The sequence below is a fragment of the Argopecten irradians genome, chromosome 11 (assembly GCF_041381155.1).
Source record: "Argopecten irradians isolate NY chromosome 11, Ai_NY, whole genome shotgun sequence".
NCBI lineage: Eukaryota > Metazoa > Mollusca > Bivalvia > Pectinida > Pectinidae > Argopecten > Argopecten irradians.
In genome coordinates, this window is record NC_091144.1 from 7,954,535 (window position 1) to 7,971,543 (window position 17,009).

General features: G+C 32.6%; 2 protein-coding genes across 2 annotated transcripts in view; both read right to left on the minus strand.

The window, feature by feature from the left end:
* Positions 1 to 224: 224 nt before the first annotated feature.
* The window catches only part of LOC138334675 (prominin-1-A-like), a 59,330-nt gene continuing 42,545 nt past the window's right edge, over positions 225 to 17,009 (minus strand). Inside the window, exons 19-25 of the mRNA XM_069283335.1 lie at positions 8,413 to 8,466; positions 7,856 to 7,930; positions 6,791 to 6,859; positions 6,161 to 6,253; positions 3,102 to 3,205; positions 2,309 to 2,332; positions 225 to 2,054 (exon numbers count right to left, since the gene is read on the minus strand). Of these exons, the coding sequence (XP_069139436.1) occupies positions 2,027 to 2,054; positions 2,309 to 2,332; positions 3,102 to 3,205; positions 6,161 to 6,253; positions 6,791 to 6,859; positions 7,856 to 7,930; positions 8,413 to 8,466 (447 nt within the window). The 3' untranslated portion in view covers positions 225 to 2,026. The remainder of the gene's footprint in view (positions 2,055 to 2,308; positions 2,333 to 3,101; positions 3,206 to 6,160; positions 6,254 to 6,790; positions 6,860 to 7,855; positions 7,931 to 8,412; positions 8,467 to 17,009) is intronic.
* LOC138335624 (uncharacterized) lies at positions 9,709 to 16,107 on the minus strand. Its single transcript, XM_069284790.1, has 5 exons — positions 15,975 to 16,107; positions 14,779 to 14,856; positions 13,205 to 13,310; positions 12,066 to 12,215; positions 9,709 to 9,765 (listed from the first exon to the last, which is right to left on the minus strand). Exons 2-5 carry the CDS (start codon positions 14,808 to 14,810, stop codon positions 9,709 to 9,711), a joined length of 345 nt encoding a protein of 114 aa, XP_069140891.1. The 5' UTR covers positions 14,811 to 14,856; positions 15,975 to 16,107.

The window sequence follows — 17,009 nt, forward strand, 5'->3', positions numbered from 1 at the left end:
ATTACGTGACATCATTTAATCCAACATATATTAATGGAATTTTCGAACTGTTCGGAATTTTGTTATAGTAGCATCGAAAGTCACAACGTTATTTCCTGTAGTCACGTGTATCAAGACGTCACCATAAATGTTTTAAATCAACACAAGTCGCTCTAGTTGCATATTACACTAGTGACATATACAACTATGTCACCAGGCGAATTATACTATAAAACAAAACAGAATTAAATATAAATCACAGCTTTATTTCATTGGCATCACATTTTTTATACGGCAAAAAGCAAAAGGCAAGTAATGGACATGCGCAAAGCAAAACACATCAAGATTGGTTTTGATTAAGGTGTAATAGCAACAATATGTAAACAAAAGAGAAAATTAGCGTTACCAAACATATAAAAATTTTACTATCAACTCATCAACAAACAAAACACCTAAATTAAGAATAAGTCTATTTAAACTGAAAATCTATAGCTTACTCATACCTCAATTAAGAAAAATTAAGAATTGATTAGAAATAATTATCACTTATCAACGTTATCAAATATAAATGTTAATAAACTTTTTTTTTCATTTTTTATAATTTCTTTGGTCTTAAATGCACAACAAATAGACGCAAAAAATATAACGATTCTTTGGAAATGTTTGTAATTGATCTCGAACTCCTAAATGCAAAGACATTGTGTCTGTAATGTCTGATTCCGTGAATATACACTAAATGCTTTAATTTCGTTACGTGTTGGACAAGTAAATACGTTACTTTAGAATGAGATTCAGGAAATACAGCTCTGCATTATGCGATCCATATCTTTAATGTATGTCATGAAATTAAAAGGTTCTTGTTAAAAATCAACATTAAATTAATGTTTATATAAGCATATTACACACTAAAAATATATTCATCTGATCAATAATGCAATTATGTTCATGCGATAAATACTTACAAATAAATTTTCCAGTAATAAACTGCATCAAATGAAAAAAGTTCATAACAAAAAATAATATATATTGTTTAGATACTTATTTAGCCAATATTAAGACGTTTTTCAGTCAAATGTAAATGGAATTTATGGTGGCATATTTCCGCCATTGTGTTAAGATATATGTCGGGTAAACATTATAACATAAAGTTAATCATCCTGGAAGTCTTCTTCGATTCAATTTGTCGACATAATTATCTTAACAAAAAGTATTATATTAAAGGCTTATCGACATAACTTTCCGTACGAGTAGTGTTATAATCGACTTACCGAAATAAGTATCTCAACGAGTAGTGTTATAATCGACTTACCGAAATAACTATCTCAACGAGTAGTGTTATAATCGACTTACCGAAATAACTATCTCAACGAGTAGTGTTATAATCGACTTACCGACATAACTATCTCAACGAGTAGTGTTATAATCGACTTACCGAAATAACTATCTCAACGAGTAGTGTTGTAATCGACTTATCGACATAACTGTCTCAACGAGTAGTGTTGTAATCGACTTATCGACATAACTGTCTCAACGAGTAGTGTTATAATCGACTTACCGACATAACTATCTCAACGAGTAGTGTTATAATAAATGAATTATCAACATAATTATCTCGCCAAGTCAAATTACCATACAGCGACTTATAAATAACAGAATGTCATAATTATAAAATGCTCTGGACGGACCAATATTTAGATATGGACGGATTAAAGGTGTCATGGATATAAACAAAAGCATCATGTATAGATAAAAAAATCACATGAAAAAATAATTTAAAAGTAGAACAAATGTAAAATATTCAAAACACCTATTTTTTAGCTACTAGTATAAAAAATAATTCAAAATTAATTTTCCTTCACGGAATAGCACTTCCTTTTGAATGGTTTCTATATTGTAGAAGATTTACAGTATAACAATTTAAATGTTTAAGATAATATTATCATTTTCCATCAATGATAATAAATCACATTTTATACACATTTTTGGCGACAGGCACATCACACGCTACATTCACATTGTCTCGTATTCGAGTTCATCCAATAGACTTTCAAGCATCATGGTGTCCAACTTTGTTCCTGGAAGAGAATTGTTTTAGTTTAGGACCTAGTTCTGACAACAGTGACCTTCATTTGTTCTAGTGGTATGGTATGTAATATATCAAATTTCCATACTAACTCATAGCTTATTGCAAAGTTACCTCCCGTGTGGCTTGGAAACCCATTGTTAGGTTATCTTTTTTTCGTAATCACTACATTCTTTCAAGGGCAGTAATGTATATGTTATACAAAATACGTTGGTATATTTCATTTATGAATTATATATCACCTACCTTTGATTCCATCTCGGCATTTCCCTGCAATAGATGAAGAATAATAAACAGGATGTGAATAGATAATGTATCTAATACTTTCATTTGAGCTGTAATAATCAGTCAATAACAATGCTATTTTCGCCAATCGTATTTTGTTTCTGGCTATTCCGTCTTTGTATATATTAACACAGTTACCTTCGTTGCGGGTATGAATCGACGTCATTAATTTGTGAGCGAAATACACGTCATTTTCACTGAAAAGTATGACGTTACGCTCGAAAACAAATGACGTCACAGTTAACACCTATCCGCAAGGGTAGATAACTCTTTGATATATTCATACAAAATAAAATGTGTTACATTATAGAAAAAATTGTTAAAAGTTGTAAATACTGTGACCATTTATAAAACATGGTTTTAGATGGTATGCATGTTCTAGCTTGATCATAATACATACAAAGTTGACTGTGGTATAACGTCATATTTACAGCACATTTCAACATTTAAACAACATGGCAATTTCTGTTAAAGTTATTTGATTTTTAACTTCAATCATTAACAGTATTTACAACAAACTATTATGTGAGCCACGTGTCTTGATACTTTGTTCACTTCATCTTGTTAGGATGACGAGCACATTATTATGTTTCCTTCTAAAATCTAACATTAAAGAAGGTGCAGCTAACATTATTGGCTTTGTACGTTTCAGTCTTAAGATGAAACAAACACTTAACCCTTTACTTCATTATTCTTTTGTTATTCTAATTGTTCGTTTGTTATAAGTATACCATGGGGCACTAATAATACTTACGATCCGGCAGGTACATCCCGGAAATGATTTGAAAGCTTGATACCAAATACAATGCTGGGTACCAGAAAGAATATGCACCATCCCAACGAAAACCAAAAACCGTTCTGTAAACGTAAAATGTATAAAAGCTTGATGGAAGCCGCGAAATGGAAATATCTAACATAATAATACAGCATGACAAATGATTTCATTTTCAATAATTTGTACTGTGGTATTGTTTAACAGTGTACCTGGTGTGGTATATATAGTTACAGGATTGATTATCACTTTGACAGCGTATACGGTAATTATATACAGCGTATACGGTAGTTATAGACAGTGCATACGGTAGTTATAGACAGCGTATACGGTAGTTATAGACAGCGTATACGGTAGTTATAGACAGCGTATATGGTAGTTATAGACAGTGTATACGGTAGTTATAGACAGCGTATACGGTAGTTATAGACAGCGTATATGGTAGTTATAGACAGTGTATATGGTAGTTATAGACAGCGTATATGGTAGTTATAGACAGTGTATACGGTAGTTATAGACAGCGTATACGGTAGCTATAGACAGCGTATATAGTAGTTATAGACAGCGTATATGGTAGTTATAGACAGTGTATACGGTAGTTATAGACAGCGTATACGGTAGTTATAGACAGCGTATATGGCAGTTATAGACAGAGTATACGATAGTTATAGACAGCGTATACGGTAGTTATAGACAGCGTATATGGTAGTTATAGACAGTGTATACGGTAGTTATAGACAGCGTATACGGTAGTTATAGACAGCGTATAGGACAGTTATAGACAGCGTATATGGTAGTTATAGACAGTGTATACGGTAGTTATAGACAGCGTATACGGTAGTTATAGACAGCGTATACGGTAGTTATAGACAGTGTATACGGTAGTTATAGACATCGTATACGGTAGTTATAGACAGTGTATACGGTAGTTATAGACAGTGTATACGGTAGTTATAGACAGCGTATACGGTAGCTATAGACAGCGTATATGTTAGTTATAGAAAGCGTATATGGTAGTTATAGACAGTGTATACGGTAGTTATAGACAGCGTATACGGTAGCTATAGACAGCGTATATGGCAGTTATAGACAGCGTATACGATAGTTATAGACAGCGTATATGGCAGTTATAGACAGCGTATATGGTAGTTATAGACAGCGTATACGGTAGTTATAGACAGCGTATATGGTAGTTATAGACAGCGTATACGGTAGTTATAGACAGCGTATATGGCAGTTATAGACAGCGTATACGGTAGTTATAGACAGCGTATACGGTAGTTATAGACAGCGATGGTAGCTATAGACAGCGTATACAGTGGTTATAGACAGCGTATACAGAAGTTACAGACAGCGTATACAGTAGTTATAGACAGCGTATATGGTAGTTATAGACAGCATATACGGTAGTTATAGACAGCGTATACAGTGGTTATAGACAGCGTATACAGTGGTTATAGACAGCGTATACAGTAGTTATAGACAGCGTATACAGTGGTTATAGACAGCGTATACGGTAGTTAAAGACAGTGTATACGGTAGTTATAGACAGCGTATACGGTAGTTATAGACAGCGTATACGGTAGTTATAGACAGCGTATACGGTAGTTAAAGACAGTGTATACCGTAGTTATAGACAGCGTATATGGCAGTTATAGACAGCGTATACGGTAGTTATAGACAGCGTATGCAGTGGTTATAGACAGCGTATATGGTAGTTATAGACAGTGTATACATGTACAGTGGTTATAGACAGCCTATACAGTAGTTATAGACAGTGCATACGATAGATATAGACAGAGTATACGGTAGTTATAGACAGCGTATACAGTGGTTATAGACAGCCGATACGGTAGCTATAGACAGTGTATACGGTAGTTATAGACAGCGTATACGTTAGTTATAGACAGCGTATATGGTAGTTATAGACAGCGTATACAGTAGTTATAGACAGCGTATACAGTGGTTATAGACAGCGTATACGGTAGTTATAGACAGCGTATACGGTAGTTATAGACAGCGTATAGAGTAGTTATAGACAGCGTATACGGTAGTTATAGACAGCGTATATGGTAGTTATAGACAGCGTATACGGTAGTTATAGACAGCGTATATGGTAGTTATAGACAGTGTATACGGTAGTTATAGACAGCGTATACGGTAGTTATAGACAGCGTATACGGTAGTTATAGACAGCGTATACGGTAGTTATGGACAGTGTATACGGTAGTTATAGACAGCGTATACGGTAGTTATAGACAGCGTATACGGTAGTTCTAGACAGCGTATACGGTAGTTCTAGACAGCGTATACGGTAGAACGGTAGTTATAGACAGCGTATACGGTAGTTATAGACAGTGTATACGGTAGTTATAGACAGCGTATATGGTAGTTATAGATAGCGTATATGGTAGATATAGACAGCGTATACGGTAGTTATAGACAGCGTATATGGTAGTTATAGACAGCGTATACGGTAGTTAAATACAGCGTATACGGTAGCTATAGACAGCGTATACGGTAGTTATAGACAGCGTATACGGTAGTTATAGACAGCGTATATGGTAGTTATAGACAGCGGTGGTAGTTGTAGACAGGGTATACGGTAGTTATAGACAGCGTATACGGTAGTTATAGACAGCGTATATGGTAGTTATAGACAGCGGTGGTAGTTGTAGACAGGGTATACGGTAGTGTGAATGCAATTGACATCAAAGCTATCCATTTATGGAACGCCTACTATCCTTATGTTAATTCATTCTAGAGAGGACGGTCGCTGTAGTTGTTAGGGTAGATAGACGGCATATACACTAAAACATTCGCAATCAGACTTTTCAACACCAAACAAGAGATAGATGTAAATATATTGATATCCCTTTAAATGTAATAATGCCAGTACTAAATTTTCTAAATGGATCGATCATAAAAGATGTATTACTTGCTGCAAGTGTTTGGTAGATGTTAAGAAACTAAGACAGAGACCATACTGTCCCTGACTACATACATAATTTACAATGAAGCCATCAATGCCATTTCCTTACCAATGCATCAACTGTGTATTGGCACACGGAAACAATGACGATTGAACTATACAGGTTCCAAATTGGGCCACATTTCCCTAAGTCATGGTAAATCTAAAAAAAAAAAATATTTATATCTATTTGTATTCTTATAGTTATATTTCATATAGTTTTTACTCAAACAAATAATAAAGCGATATACATATTGAATTATTTAAAATAACTTGATGTGAGAATACGGGCTATACATAGGTCGTTAAATATGGACAGTGTAGAGGCGGATTAAATAGTTTTCTAAAACTGAACGAAAGTCATAGACCATACCAAAATAGTATCATTGTCATTTATACTAATAATCTTTGATATCTTAATAAGACTCGAAGTCCATGTGCCATCATATATTTAACAAGTTGGAAAATATAGCTAAATACACGTAAAATGAAATGGTACATGTAAGCCACTTTAACATCATATTGAACGTACCTTAATGAACTTTTCGTCATTTGAGGATCCATCAATTAAGCTTCAGACAAAACGTTTATAGGATTACAATTACCATGAAACACACTGGGAAATTATATTTCGATGCATTTTTAAACTTAAAAAACAAATGTAGTAATTAGGACTATACACATCATACAATGTACCTACAGCGTTTTTGGTACTGTTGTAAAATACATCCACAACGTCAAAGGTGCTACTGATAAATTTATCTGTAAGCTGTAATGGAGGAATGTAAAAACAAAGATATGTTAATAATGTAAGAAACACAACAATAACAACGGAAAATCTGCCATACCAGTGCCGTAAAGTAACAATTTCTTTAAAAAAAAACACTTTCGATATGAGGTGTTTTGCGGTGTTGGAATTTCGTTACTTTTACTTTTTATGTTTGCTTAACTATTCAGATTTTTAGCTTTTAGATTCTTTAAAATATATATATTTACGTTTTTTTTTCAGGAACCATTAATATTTCTTTAAATGTGAATTTTCAACCATACACTGTATTTGCTGATCAAATAGCCATAATCAAATGCTGTAGTAATTATATAAGTGCAGAAAGATTGTGTTCAAAGGGAAGCAATCCAAAAAGTTAGCTCATAGGCATCTAGTTTTGTCATTATCGTATTCCAACGATCTTTAAACAAAAATAAGCTTTCTATATGTAACATTCAGCTAATTTAAAAAATAATTATCTAAACAATCTGAATATATATATATATATATATGATATAACAAAAAATTCAACATTCTTGGGAACGTTTAATCAGCTACTTGAAAATGTTTTCTTTTTTAGAGCTAACCATTTGACCTCGATTTTAATTGCTGAAGTAGCCGTTCTGGGGTTTCTCCCCTTGTACTTTTGTTTCTGTTGAAACACACACAATCAATAAAATAATATTGCAGATAGTTTGTAAATAAAACTGAAATGTCGTGCCTATCAGTCAGTAAACACTATGCGCCAGGTAATGATACCCGATCCCCATACAATAATTCGTGTACAAACATTCGTCTAGGGACTAGTGCGGCATGTGTCATCTTTGATGAACCACTTAACGCTACATCTTCAGCAGAAACACACCGCTCTATAGTTAAATTAACTAGTTATGGTAACTTCCTAGAAAAAAATAAAATCATATGTATAATAACAAAATGTTATAAACATTTGACAGTTTGACTTCTCTGTTAAACCTTTGCATTATTTACGGTACCTACCTTCTTCATTTCTCCAGCTCCTTGGATCTGTGTTGTTGCTGTCGCCAATTGCTGTTTAACGTCAGTAACTAAAGGCTGGACATAAGGTAAAGGGATTAATGACAATTAATTGTATATTATGTGTGAAAATAGTGCATAAAGAAATTGTCAATCGCAGACGATGACCGATCTTTATAGTACAGAATGATACTGTTGTCTGTGCCTACCTTGCTACATGAAATCGCTCGTTGTCAGATTTACAGAACAAGCTACTCTAGAACTTGTTGCTCTAGTTGGTTTAAAACACTGATATTTTGCTTCAATTAGTAAATGATCTCAATATAAGTATTGCTTGTAAGAAATGTTCGCTTTTACTCTCGTTCCCATTGAAATGAAAAATGGTTATGAGTAATGAAGATGTTATTATCGAATATTAAAAAACTGACTTTCAGGAGTATCAAATAATCTCTTATTTGGTGTCGAAAGTGGTTTCACTTATATATGTTTATTTTCTGTTTGAATCCAATGAAAAACCACGCCCGAAATAAAAATTTTTATAGGAAAATACATATACTCACCCCGATTGAAGATTTGAGCTGTCTCAGAGGACCTAACCTTTGTTTAATAACATCCTAGAAGAACATAATTATAATTTACGATGCTATTTTATTTCTTATTTCATCAAATTAAAACTACATTGATACCAAGCCTCTACACATCAGCATCGTAGCGATTGTTGTAATACACAAACAACGTCAAAGTCACGAAACTTGAAAACACAACTTGCGCCACACATACATGTACATATATATTTTCTTATTAATAGAAAATGCAATTCAACTATTTATTAATTAGTATGTTGACCTTACAAAAATAGCATGAGGCTTATAATGATAGAATATTTGACAATTTTGTTCATATTTCCATGCAGCGGATAAAATAATGCTCCTATGTTCCATTAAATCAATAGCATCCAGTACACAGAACAATGGATTACATATAGAAAAAGTCAAGTAAAGCATGGGCAATTGCCGAATAATAGGTAATTTCGCTTATCAAAATGTTCTTGATTTGAACTTTACACAAGAAAATTATATTAGAGCGCCTTAAAATTTTGCAATTTGGCTATAATGGAATATATATGTCAGCCATAGCAATGTCCCATATAAAAATAACGACAAAGACAACGACAATGACCCATTTATTATTAATAAGAATTCTGTTGGTACAAAGTATTTTGTGGTGAGGAGTGACATGTCAACACGTGTATCGAGTGCATGTTTTGATAATAGACTCTACACATGATTTAAATTCTCATAGAACTAAAAAGACAAGAGGAATATGTTTTTAACTGGACCCCTGTCAGAGGGTCTCACGCCCGTCCACCCCATAAACATGATCGTAGGACAAACCAAAAACAGTCAGAGATAATGTTTATTTTAATAAGACATCCACCTTTAAATATAACAAAAATGCTAAGGCAGTGCAACGTCGCCCCATCCGGGTTTTTTCCCGTCTTCTTTATACATTGGTAATTTAAAAAAAAATGTTTGTACTCATATATACATATAATACATATATATATGTACCGTACATTTTTCAGCGCGAAAATTCTATGAAAAACAAAACAATACCACACGTAATGTTGTGTCCAAATGTAAACAATGCCATGTGTTTCTTCTTAAAAAAAGTAGCCCCTTTACGTTGCATAAAACATTTTCATACGAAAGTTCAAAGTTCAATGTTACCATGCAGTTATGGTAAACAAAATCAGCTAGTACTTGCGTATAGTAAACAAGCCTAGCAAGTGTAAATATATTGGTATGTGACTGAATTGGTTGTATATTCTCGACAAATGCATTATAATACTCAGGTCAAGCAATACGCCTTACCTTGTTCAGTGCGTCCATCTTATTTTTCAAGTCAGTCACCTGAAATAGGAAGGAATAATTTAATCAAATTATCTATATAAATATATAAAGTTACATGAAAGTAGAGGTAGTTTCTCTTTGTTCATATCGGTCATTATTATGAACTGAATGGTTACTTTGTTCACGCGATCATTTCAATTTTTTTTTAAATTAGTTCCAAATGGATTTAAATAAGTACCGTAATAATAAATTCACAAAGTAATCTTCGCACTCTTATCTATAATGTTTCGATGTATCCCCAAATATTATTACCATTAAGCTATTATATATTACCTATAGTCATAAGATCATATTGAGGTTTTATCTCCGATGTTTGATTTATAGGGTAAGAATGCAATTGGAAATTTTTAGAGTGTTATACAAAAGCTTTAAATTGGACTTCGGTACTAGTGTTTTAGTGTTGTTTGGCTATGCAGTAAGGTCTTATTTTTGTGAAATATGTTTCTTATATATAACTTCTATCACACTGTATTATCGACCCATATTGATATATTATCGACCCCAAAATAAATATTCAAAAGAAACATGTCAAATCAAATGAAAATGAATCCAACGCTTTATAGTTGTATTTTGCAAAGAATATTGCAATAACTGAATCCTGTATTGTCTATACCAGAAACATAATTATATATGTATGTAATATGTCTAGTCTAGATCTCCATTATACGAAACTTTGCATCCAGGGACTATATAAATGCACTATCGTTAATTAGGAGACACATGGAATGCAAACCTGGATAAAAAGAAGATTTTCAAACTGAACATGTCAATCAACCAGACAATTACTTAGACTTGATTTGTCCTGAAGAAAATGTATATATAATTGTTCTTAACATGTATTTGCTTAGATTTATACAATGTATAATCTTCATACAGTTATCTAGAAATTTGCTATTACTAGCGAATTTATTGCTATTACTAGCGAATATTTTACGTGCAAAATACACCAATTAAACTTCTACGTTTTAAATATGTCTTTCATAAGAATCAGGTCACTTAAAAATATTTTCTTGTCTGCATGGAAAGTACATGTATACGATTGGACTACCAAATACTGCATACATATATTATGGAAACGATCTCTCGCTCAACTGACAGCCCTGACAAAACAATCTAATTCTATATATCGAATTTAAGATCCCGTCATTTTGTTTCAGATGTTTTGGTGTTGCTGTCACTGCTTAATTCCCTTTCATAATTTGCTTATTTTTTTTTTACTTTTTCTCTCAGTTTCGATTTCTTTCTAATTCTGTTTTAATCTCTTTTCGTTTCTTTTTTTGCCAATTACTAATTTTATAGCAATGTCTCAGATCTCCCTCATCCTTTTGTTTGTTTTCTATCTTAACTCTACAGTGCCTCATTTTCTCAAAAAGTATGAGCAATCATTACAGATGTAATTGCAATGTAATAGTTAAGATTAATATGAACAAGAAAGCCATAGCAAATAATCAATTTTCTTTTTACAAAGAGCAATGGAGTAACTGCACTGTTGCATTCATATCAGTACAGTGCAATAGGACAAAATACCGCTAAAATAATCATGAGAATTGTTTATAATATTACATACTTTCCTTGACAGTGACACACCCTTGCTTCCATGATGTGAGGGGGGTTAGATAATACATTAGGTTATCAAATTTATCAATCTATTATCGACCCCCTACCCACAAAGTAAAATTAAGATTTTTGCATATCTATCTTTCTTTGAATTGGTTAATGATGTTCCCATCCTAAAAACAAGGAAAAGGCAAGACAGTTTCGAATACAGTGCGTACGGACTTTCTACTAACTTTATTGAGTAATAACATTGATTCTGAACTCTGCCGTAAAATTAACTTGCGCGCCTAGGTCAGTTTTTTGGAAGTTTTAATTTTTTGCGTGAGACTATGGAATAGTCAAAAGATGATCCGAATGCCTTAATATTTTGTTAATTTGGAGATAGATTGGCAAATATATCAGCATAAGATGAGTTATTTATGATATTAACTGTAGGGAGTCGATAATTGATAGGGGTCGATAATACCTTAATTTGTATAAAAGAGGTAAAAAAATACATTTACCATCGAAATATTGCAATTAAAACTATAGTTAGCTAGATCTTGATAGTGCAATCTATAAACTACTTCGGGTAGAAAATTCTATATCAGCAAATCTGTAGGTTATCATTGTCGCATTAGAAATATCAGTACAACCCCCTCCCCCACGGTGCCCCAATAAGAATAAAGGGTATATACACGAGAAGCTGAACTTAACATTTCGAACAAGAGTTACGAGATAAAGGTTTATAATGTATTCCATACCTGTTGATCAATGCCATCAACATCTAGGTGTTCAATATCATTTTTCGTGGCATCAAGCTTTGTTCCAACAGAGGCTGGGCTAAGATTAACGGATCCGAATGACCCTCCCGATAGACTAGTAAGAACCTGGTCTAATTGGGTCTTCATTTGCTGAAAACACCCAATAAAATTATCAATAAAATACAATAATAAACAATGGTGACATTAAATGCTTGTAATTGAGATTATTCAAACTAATTGACAAAATGTAATAGGTTGTAATATACGATACCGTTATAATATCAAAGGAATTATTGATGAATAACGCAACGTATCTTTTGTGACGTCACCAGACATCGGTTTTTTCCTGCTTTTCTATGTTTTTCATAGATTTTATGCATAAAACGAAATTACCAATCAGTCATTCAAATTAAGTATGGAAACATTAATGAGGAATATGCCAATTTTAAAAATATCGACGCTTTGTTAAATATATGGATATTGAAATATATATTTATATACAATCAAGGTGAACGCTTTTAAATAAATGGATTTTGGAACTGGAAAATATTTTTTTTGAAAAAGCATTTAGTGAAAAAATTATATATCATTTTACAGAGACACGTCCCATCGCGTTCGCGAGGTACGTTTGACATGAAACGATTAAAAGTCATGTTGATATGTAATTGATATAAAATTTCAATATGTACAGATTGTTTTCATGAATATTTACTAAAAAAGCTAAAATAATTAATGCAACATAGACATTTTGGATAGTCATTTATTTACAAGTTATGTTTTAAACATTTTTATACTTTCATTCTATTCATTTCGTTCTATCAGTATATATCATGATATTTGTTTATACATTTCATATGTGACGTTTCTATGTCGTGCACGACAAGTAACAATTAATCTTCGACGACTTTCATTTCTATGACAACACGTTCACCTTTTGCACCGTTGTGTATTTATCCTGCATGTCCATCAGCCCTGATGAATGTGACAGTGTGTACAAATCGTACTATCCATCGACATATTTAACTGGTTTCAAACAAACATAATTATAGAAACATACTTTCCAATCCGCAGAAAATGTTTAGACATTATTTAGATGATCACTTAAGATTCGTTTATAGATTTATTCTTGTAATACATACGGTTTTTGCCGAATTTATTTGCTGCTCAAGAGCGGGAAAGTCGACGAGGTTGCCCATTTTGTCCATCTGAAGAGCAGTGTAGATCGCCTTATTGTCTTTGCAAGAACTGCAATTTTTAAGGGGATGAAATTTGAGAAAAAGGAAAGCCGATATCTAGGTGTAAATGTGAGTTTTGTAAAAAGGTTTGTGTGTGTAAATAAATCTACAAATATAGCATTTTTGATGAGGTCGATACATGGTTATATCGACCAAAGAAAAATATTGACCTCGGACGGACGTAGTCCGAGGTCGATATTTTTCTATGATCGATATAACCATGTATTAACCGAAATCAAAATGCTATAATTGTTTTATTATTTTTCCGGATTTTTTACATTTTAAAATAAGTGTGAAACTTCGTGATGACAGTTACAATTTTATGATTTTGTAACAAGTTTAATTCAAAAACAACATATGAAAACAGTATCAATTGCTTCACTTCACGCTTTTATTACATACACCCGGTGCATGTGTGTTTGTAATTTGCATACATGTAGGGCCTACATGTACTCCATTATACATGTAGCTCCACATCACACAGGCAATTAAATGTATAGTTTGTTCTCCGATTGAAAATAATCCACTGCGACCTCAAACATATATTAACAGAATCAGATTGAACATAAATGAAGATACATTCCTTTATGCTTTAGTACTCCATTCCGTAAATAAAAAATTGTATCCTACATCCAGTAGGATTTAGCCTACACCTAATGTTGTAACTAGCCTAGAGGAATTAAAAAAATAAACCATCAAACGTATTCACTATTCAATGGCTCCAGATGCTTAATGAATGTTATTCCAACCCTCCTACCGTGTTTAATGTTGAAAATTAAAAGTTTAAATCTGTTGTCATCAGCTAGAAGTCATCGTCATCTTTGATAGAAACCGAAACAATCAACGTCATCTGTCACATTTTGTGGTTACGCTTCAAACTCAGGTCATCAAAGCGTTTGTTTCAAAGCGCCAGGAACACGAAGCAGTTTTGGTGTAGACGATAACGTTATCTAAAAATAAACCGTGCAATATACTTTTTCTATAAACTACTTCCGGAAAAATTCGTGCAATATAGTTTTTTATCAGTTGATCACGTGACGTGTTTCTGACCAATGAGAAGTGTCAAAAATCCTGAAAAATGATAATAGCTAAGATATTAACATCTAGTTTGGATATCTACTTCTACCCTAAAACACGATATTAATTATTACAATTATTTCTACAATAACTATTATGTACTTTTTATGATCTATAAGTAAAGAATGCATTAACCTGTTTCATTTGTTAGATAATCGAGGTTTAAATTTGACGGTTTGAATGTAATAATCTTACTATCATTTTTTTACTCTAGGAATATTAAAATGCAACATTGTGTAAGTTTAGTTCATAGAATACATGTATGATAGGGCTACTTTAGCGAATTCAAATATTTAGCTTGTAAAATATTGTGACGAGAAACGAGTAAAATAAGTATACATATCAACTGGACACACATACCCAATCGTTAATTTCAAGAGAATAGATATGGAACATGTTACCTTAGAATTGTCCCAAGAACTTGGCGGGTCATGTTGGTACTGCAGCATTGATTTGATATCCACAAGGTCGTTCAGTACCTACATAATTCAATGATCTAATACAATGAAGAAAAGTCTTGCACTCTGCCAAAATGGCAAAATCATCCATCGTTATCACAAAAGACGTATAGATGTTGACAAAAATATTCGGGTTAAATTTGAACATAAGAAGTCAATAAGTCAATTCCAGGTTGATGCTACTTCGTAAAAAACACAATATATATTGATATGTTTATTTAAAGATGCTCTTTCTGCATACAAATAGCAAAAAAAAAACATAAATAATTTATTTTAATCTTTTTTGCATGCGCAATCAATACCTCATTTACATATAGGATACAGTGCCACGGAATTTTTTTCGGGATGAAATTCATTGTTTTTTTTTTATATTTTTAACTTGAAGTAAATTTAGAAGTTCAAACTTTCCAATGGTGGAAGTAGTGTAAAATAAGTAACTTTTGTAACTGAAGAAAAATACTAATTTCGCCTGTTCCTATTTTTTATATTGAAAAAATACCATTCGTCAGCGGTGGAGCATCTTTAATTTGACATATATATATATTCCGAATTTACATTTTACAGAGTTATCAGTACTTGTGGGTTTGTATTGATTTGTGACGTTCGCGTATTAAGAAGCGTAACGTCATACGTTTTGGAGAAAATGACACGAACTGTGCTCACAAAATAAATGACGTACCAATCGATAACTTCCCGCAAGGGCGCTAACTCTGTAATATCAAAGACGGATTACACGATTAAACACTAATTATTGTTTAAATGACGAGAAATCGTTAATGCCCTGTCAGCACGGTGAGGCATCTTTTATACTGGCTACTTATATGTGAACATACCTCGATTCATAACTTTTTGAAACTAATGAGGTTTATTATCCATTATGCTAATTATTTCATTTCGGAATATGTGTTTGGTTTGCTTTCTTATTTTATGTCCAATTAATTATTACGGTCATTCATCTTCAAGGTCGTAGCAAATTTTAGAGAAGAAGATTCAGGCTATCCAGAACCATAGCACCTGATAGTAGCCAAATGTAAGATTGTTAAGCGTTATACTTGTATTTGATTTGTGAAATATCAGCTGGTTATAGACATCGTAAAAGATGTTTTAATAGTACAAAGGTATATCTCAGTATATCTCACCGACTCGATATCTGTGAGCTGCGGATCTTTGAGGGGTTCACACATGAATTTTTCTGCCAACGCTCCAACAGCAAACAACAGCGTTGTCAATAACATCAACAGCCAGGAAAACCAGAAAATGAAGACGATTGATCTGAAAAGTTTTGAAATACTTTATAGGATATTTGTATCTTCTGTGTGTTATAACATATCGATAACAGAAAAAAGGATCTATACAGAAGAGTTTACATCTGCTAATTTAACTTGGGTTGTATCAATCTGATATACCTCGCCAGCACCGGTTATGCAAATTTTGCAATATTGTAGAGGATGAAGCTCACTTCATCATCCTCAAGTGTACAGTAAATTCTACTGAAAAGAAAAAACTTTCTTATCTAAATACAAAATTAATTCTTGTTCTCAAACTATGAAAATTTATTAAAGTTATTGTCATCTCATTATTAAAAAGTCGTTTTGAACTGAGGAAAGCGGGTTTTGTTGTTCTTGTTTTATTATTATTGTGTTCTACATGTAATATCATCTTTGCAATTTGCTATCGATCCTTGTTTGTGGATGTAAAAATGCAAATAAATGAATTGAAATTGAATATCAGTAAATGGCGGAGTGAAACGAGGAGAAATAACTCAATTTAATTGAAAATGAGTTGTAAATCTTTTATCGCATACGTGATGGTATCCTCCGTAAAAACCAATAACGTGTTGATTAAACCGGTACCGAATGTTAACAACATCAAGAAATTCCAGAAAAATGTAAAAAAGAAAAATAATACATACTTAATATCAAGCGAAAAAAAAAAACATAATTCTAAACTCGACAGAAAGACAACAATTACGTTTACTTTCGTTAATTTGAATCGGCGCATCGATGAGGTCAAGTCTTCTAAGTAACTTTGTTATAACTCAATCACATGACATCAACAACCATAATAACAATCTATGGTGAGAATCAAAATCGAAACAACCAGAAGAGGGAACAGTCACCATGTTAGAAAGTCCGAATTCTATTGAAAGTTTTTTCCAGTGTTTCCTAAATTTA

Excerpts from the sequence above, each read along its gene's own strand:
- LOC138335624 (XM_069284790.1), bottom strand. The coding sequence starts at position 14,810 with ATGACCCGCCAAGTTCTTGGGACAATTCTAAG. Across the intron at positions 13,311-14,778 it reads GTTCTTGGGACAATTCTAAG|TTCTTGCAAAGACAATAAGG; the intron begins GTAACATGTTCC and ends TAAAAATTGCAG. Across the intron at positions 9,766-12,065 it reads TTGATGGCATTGATCAACAG|GTGACTGACTTGAAAAATAA; the intron begins GTATGGAATACA and ends TTCCTATTTCAG.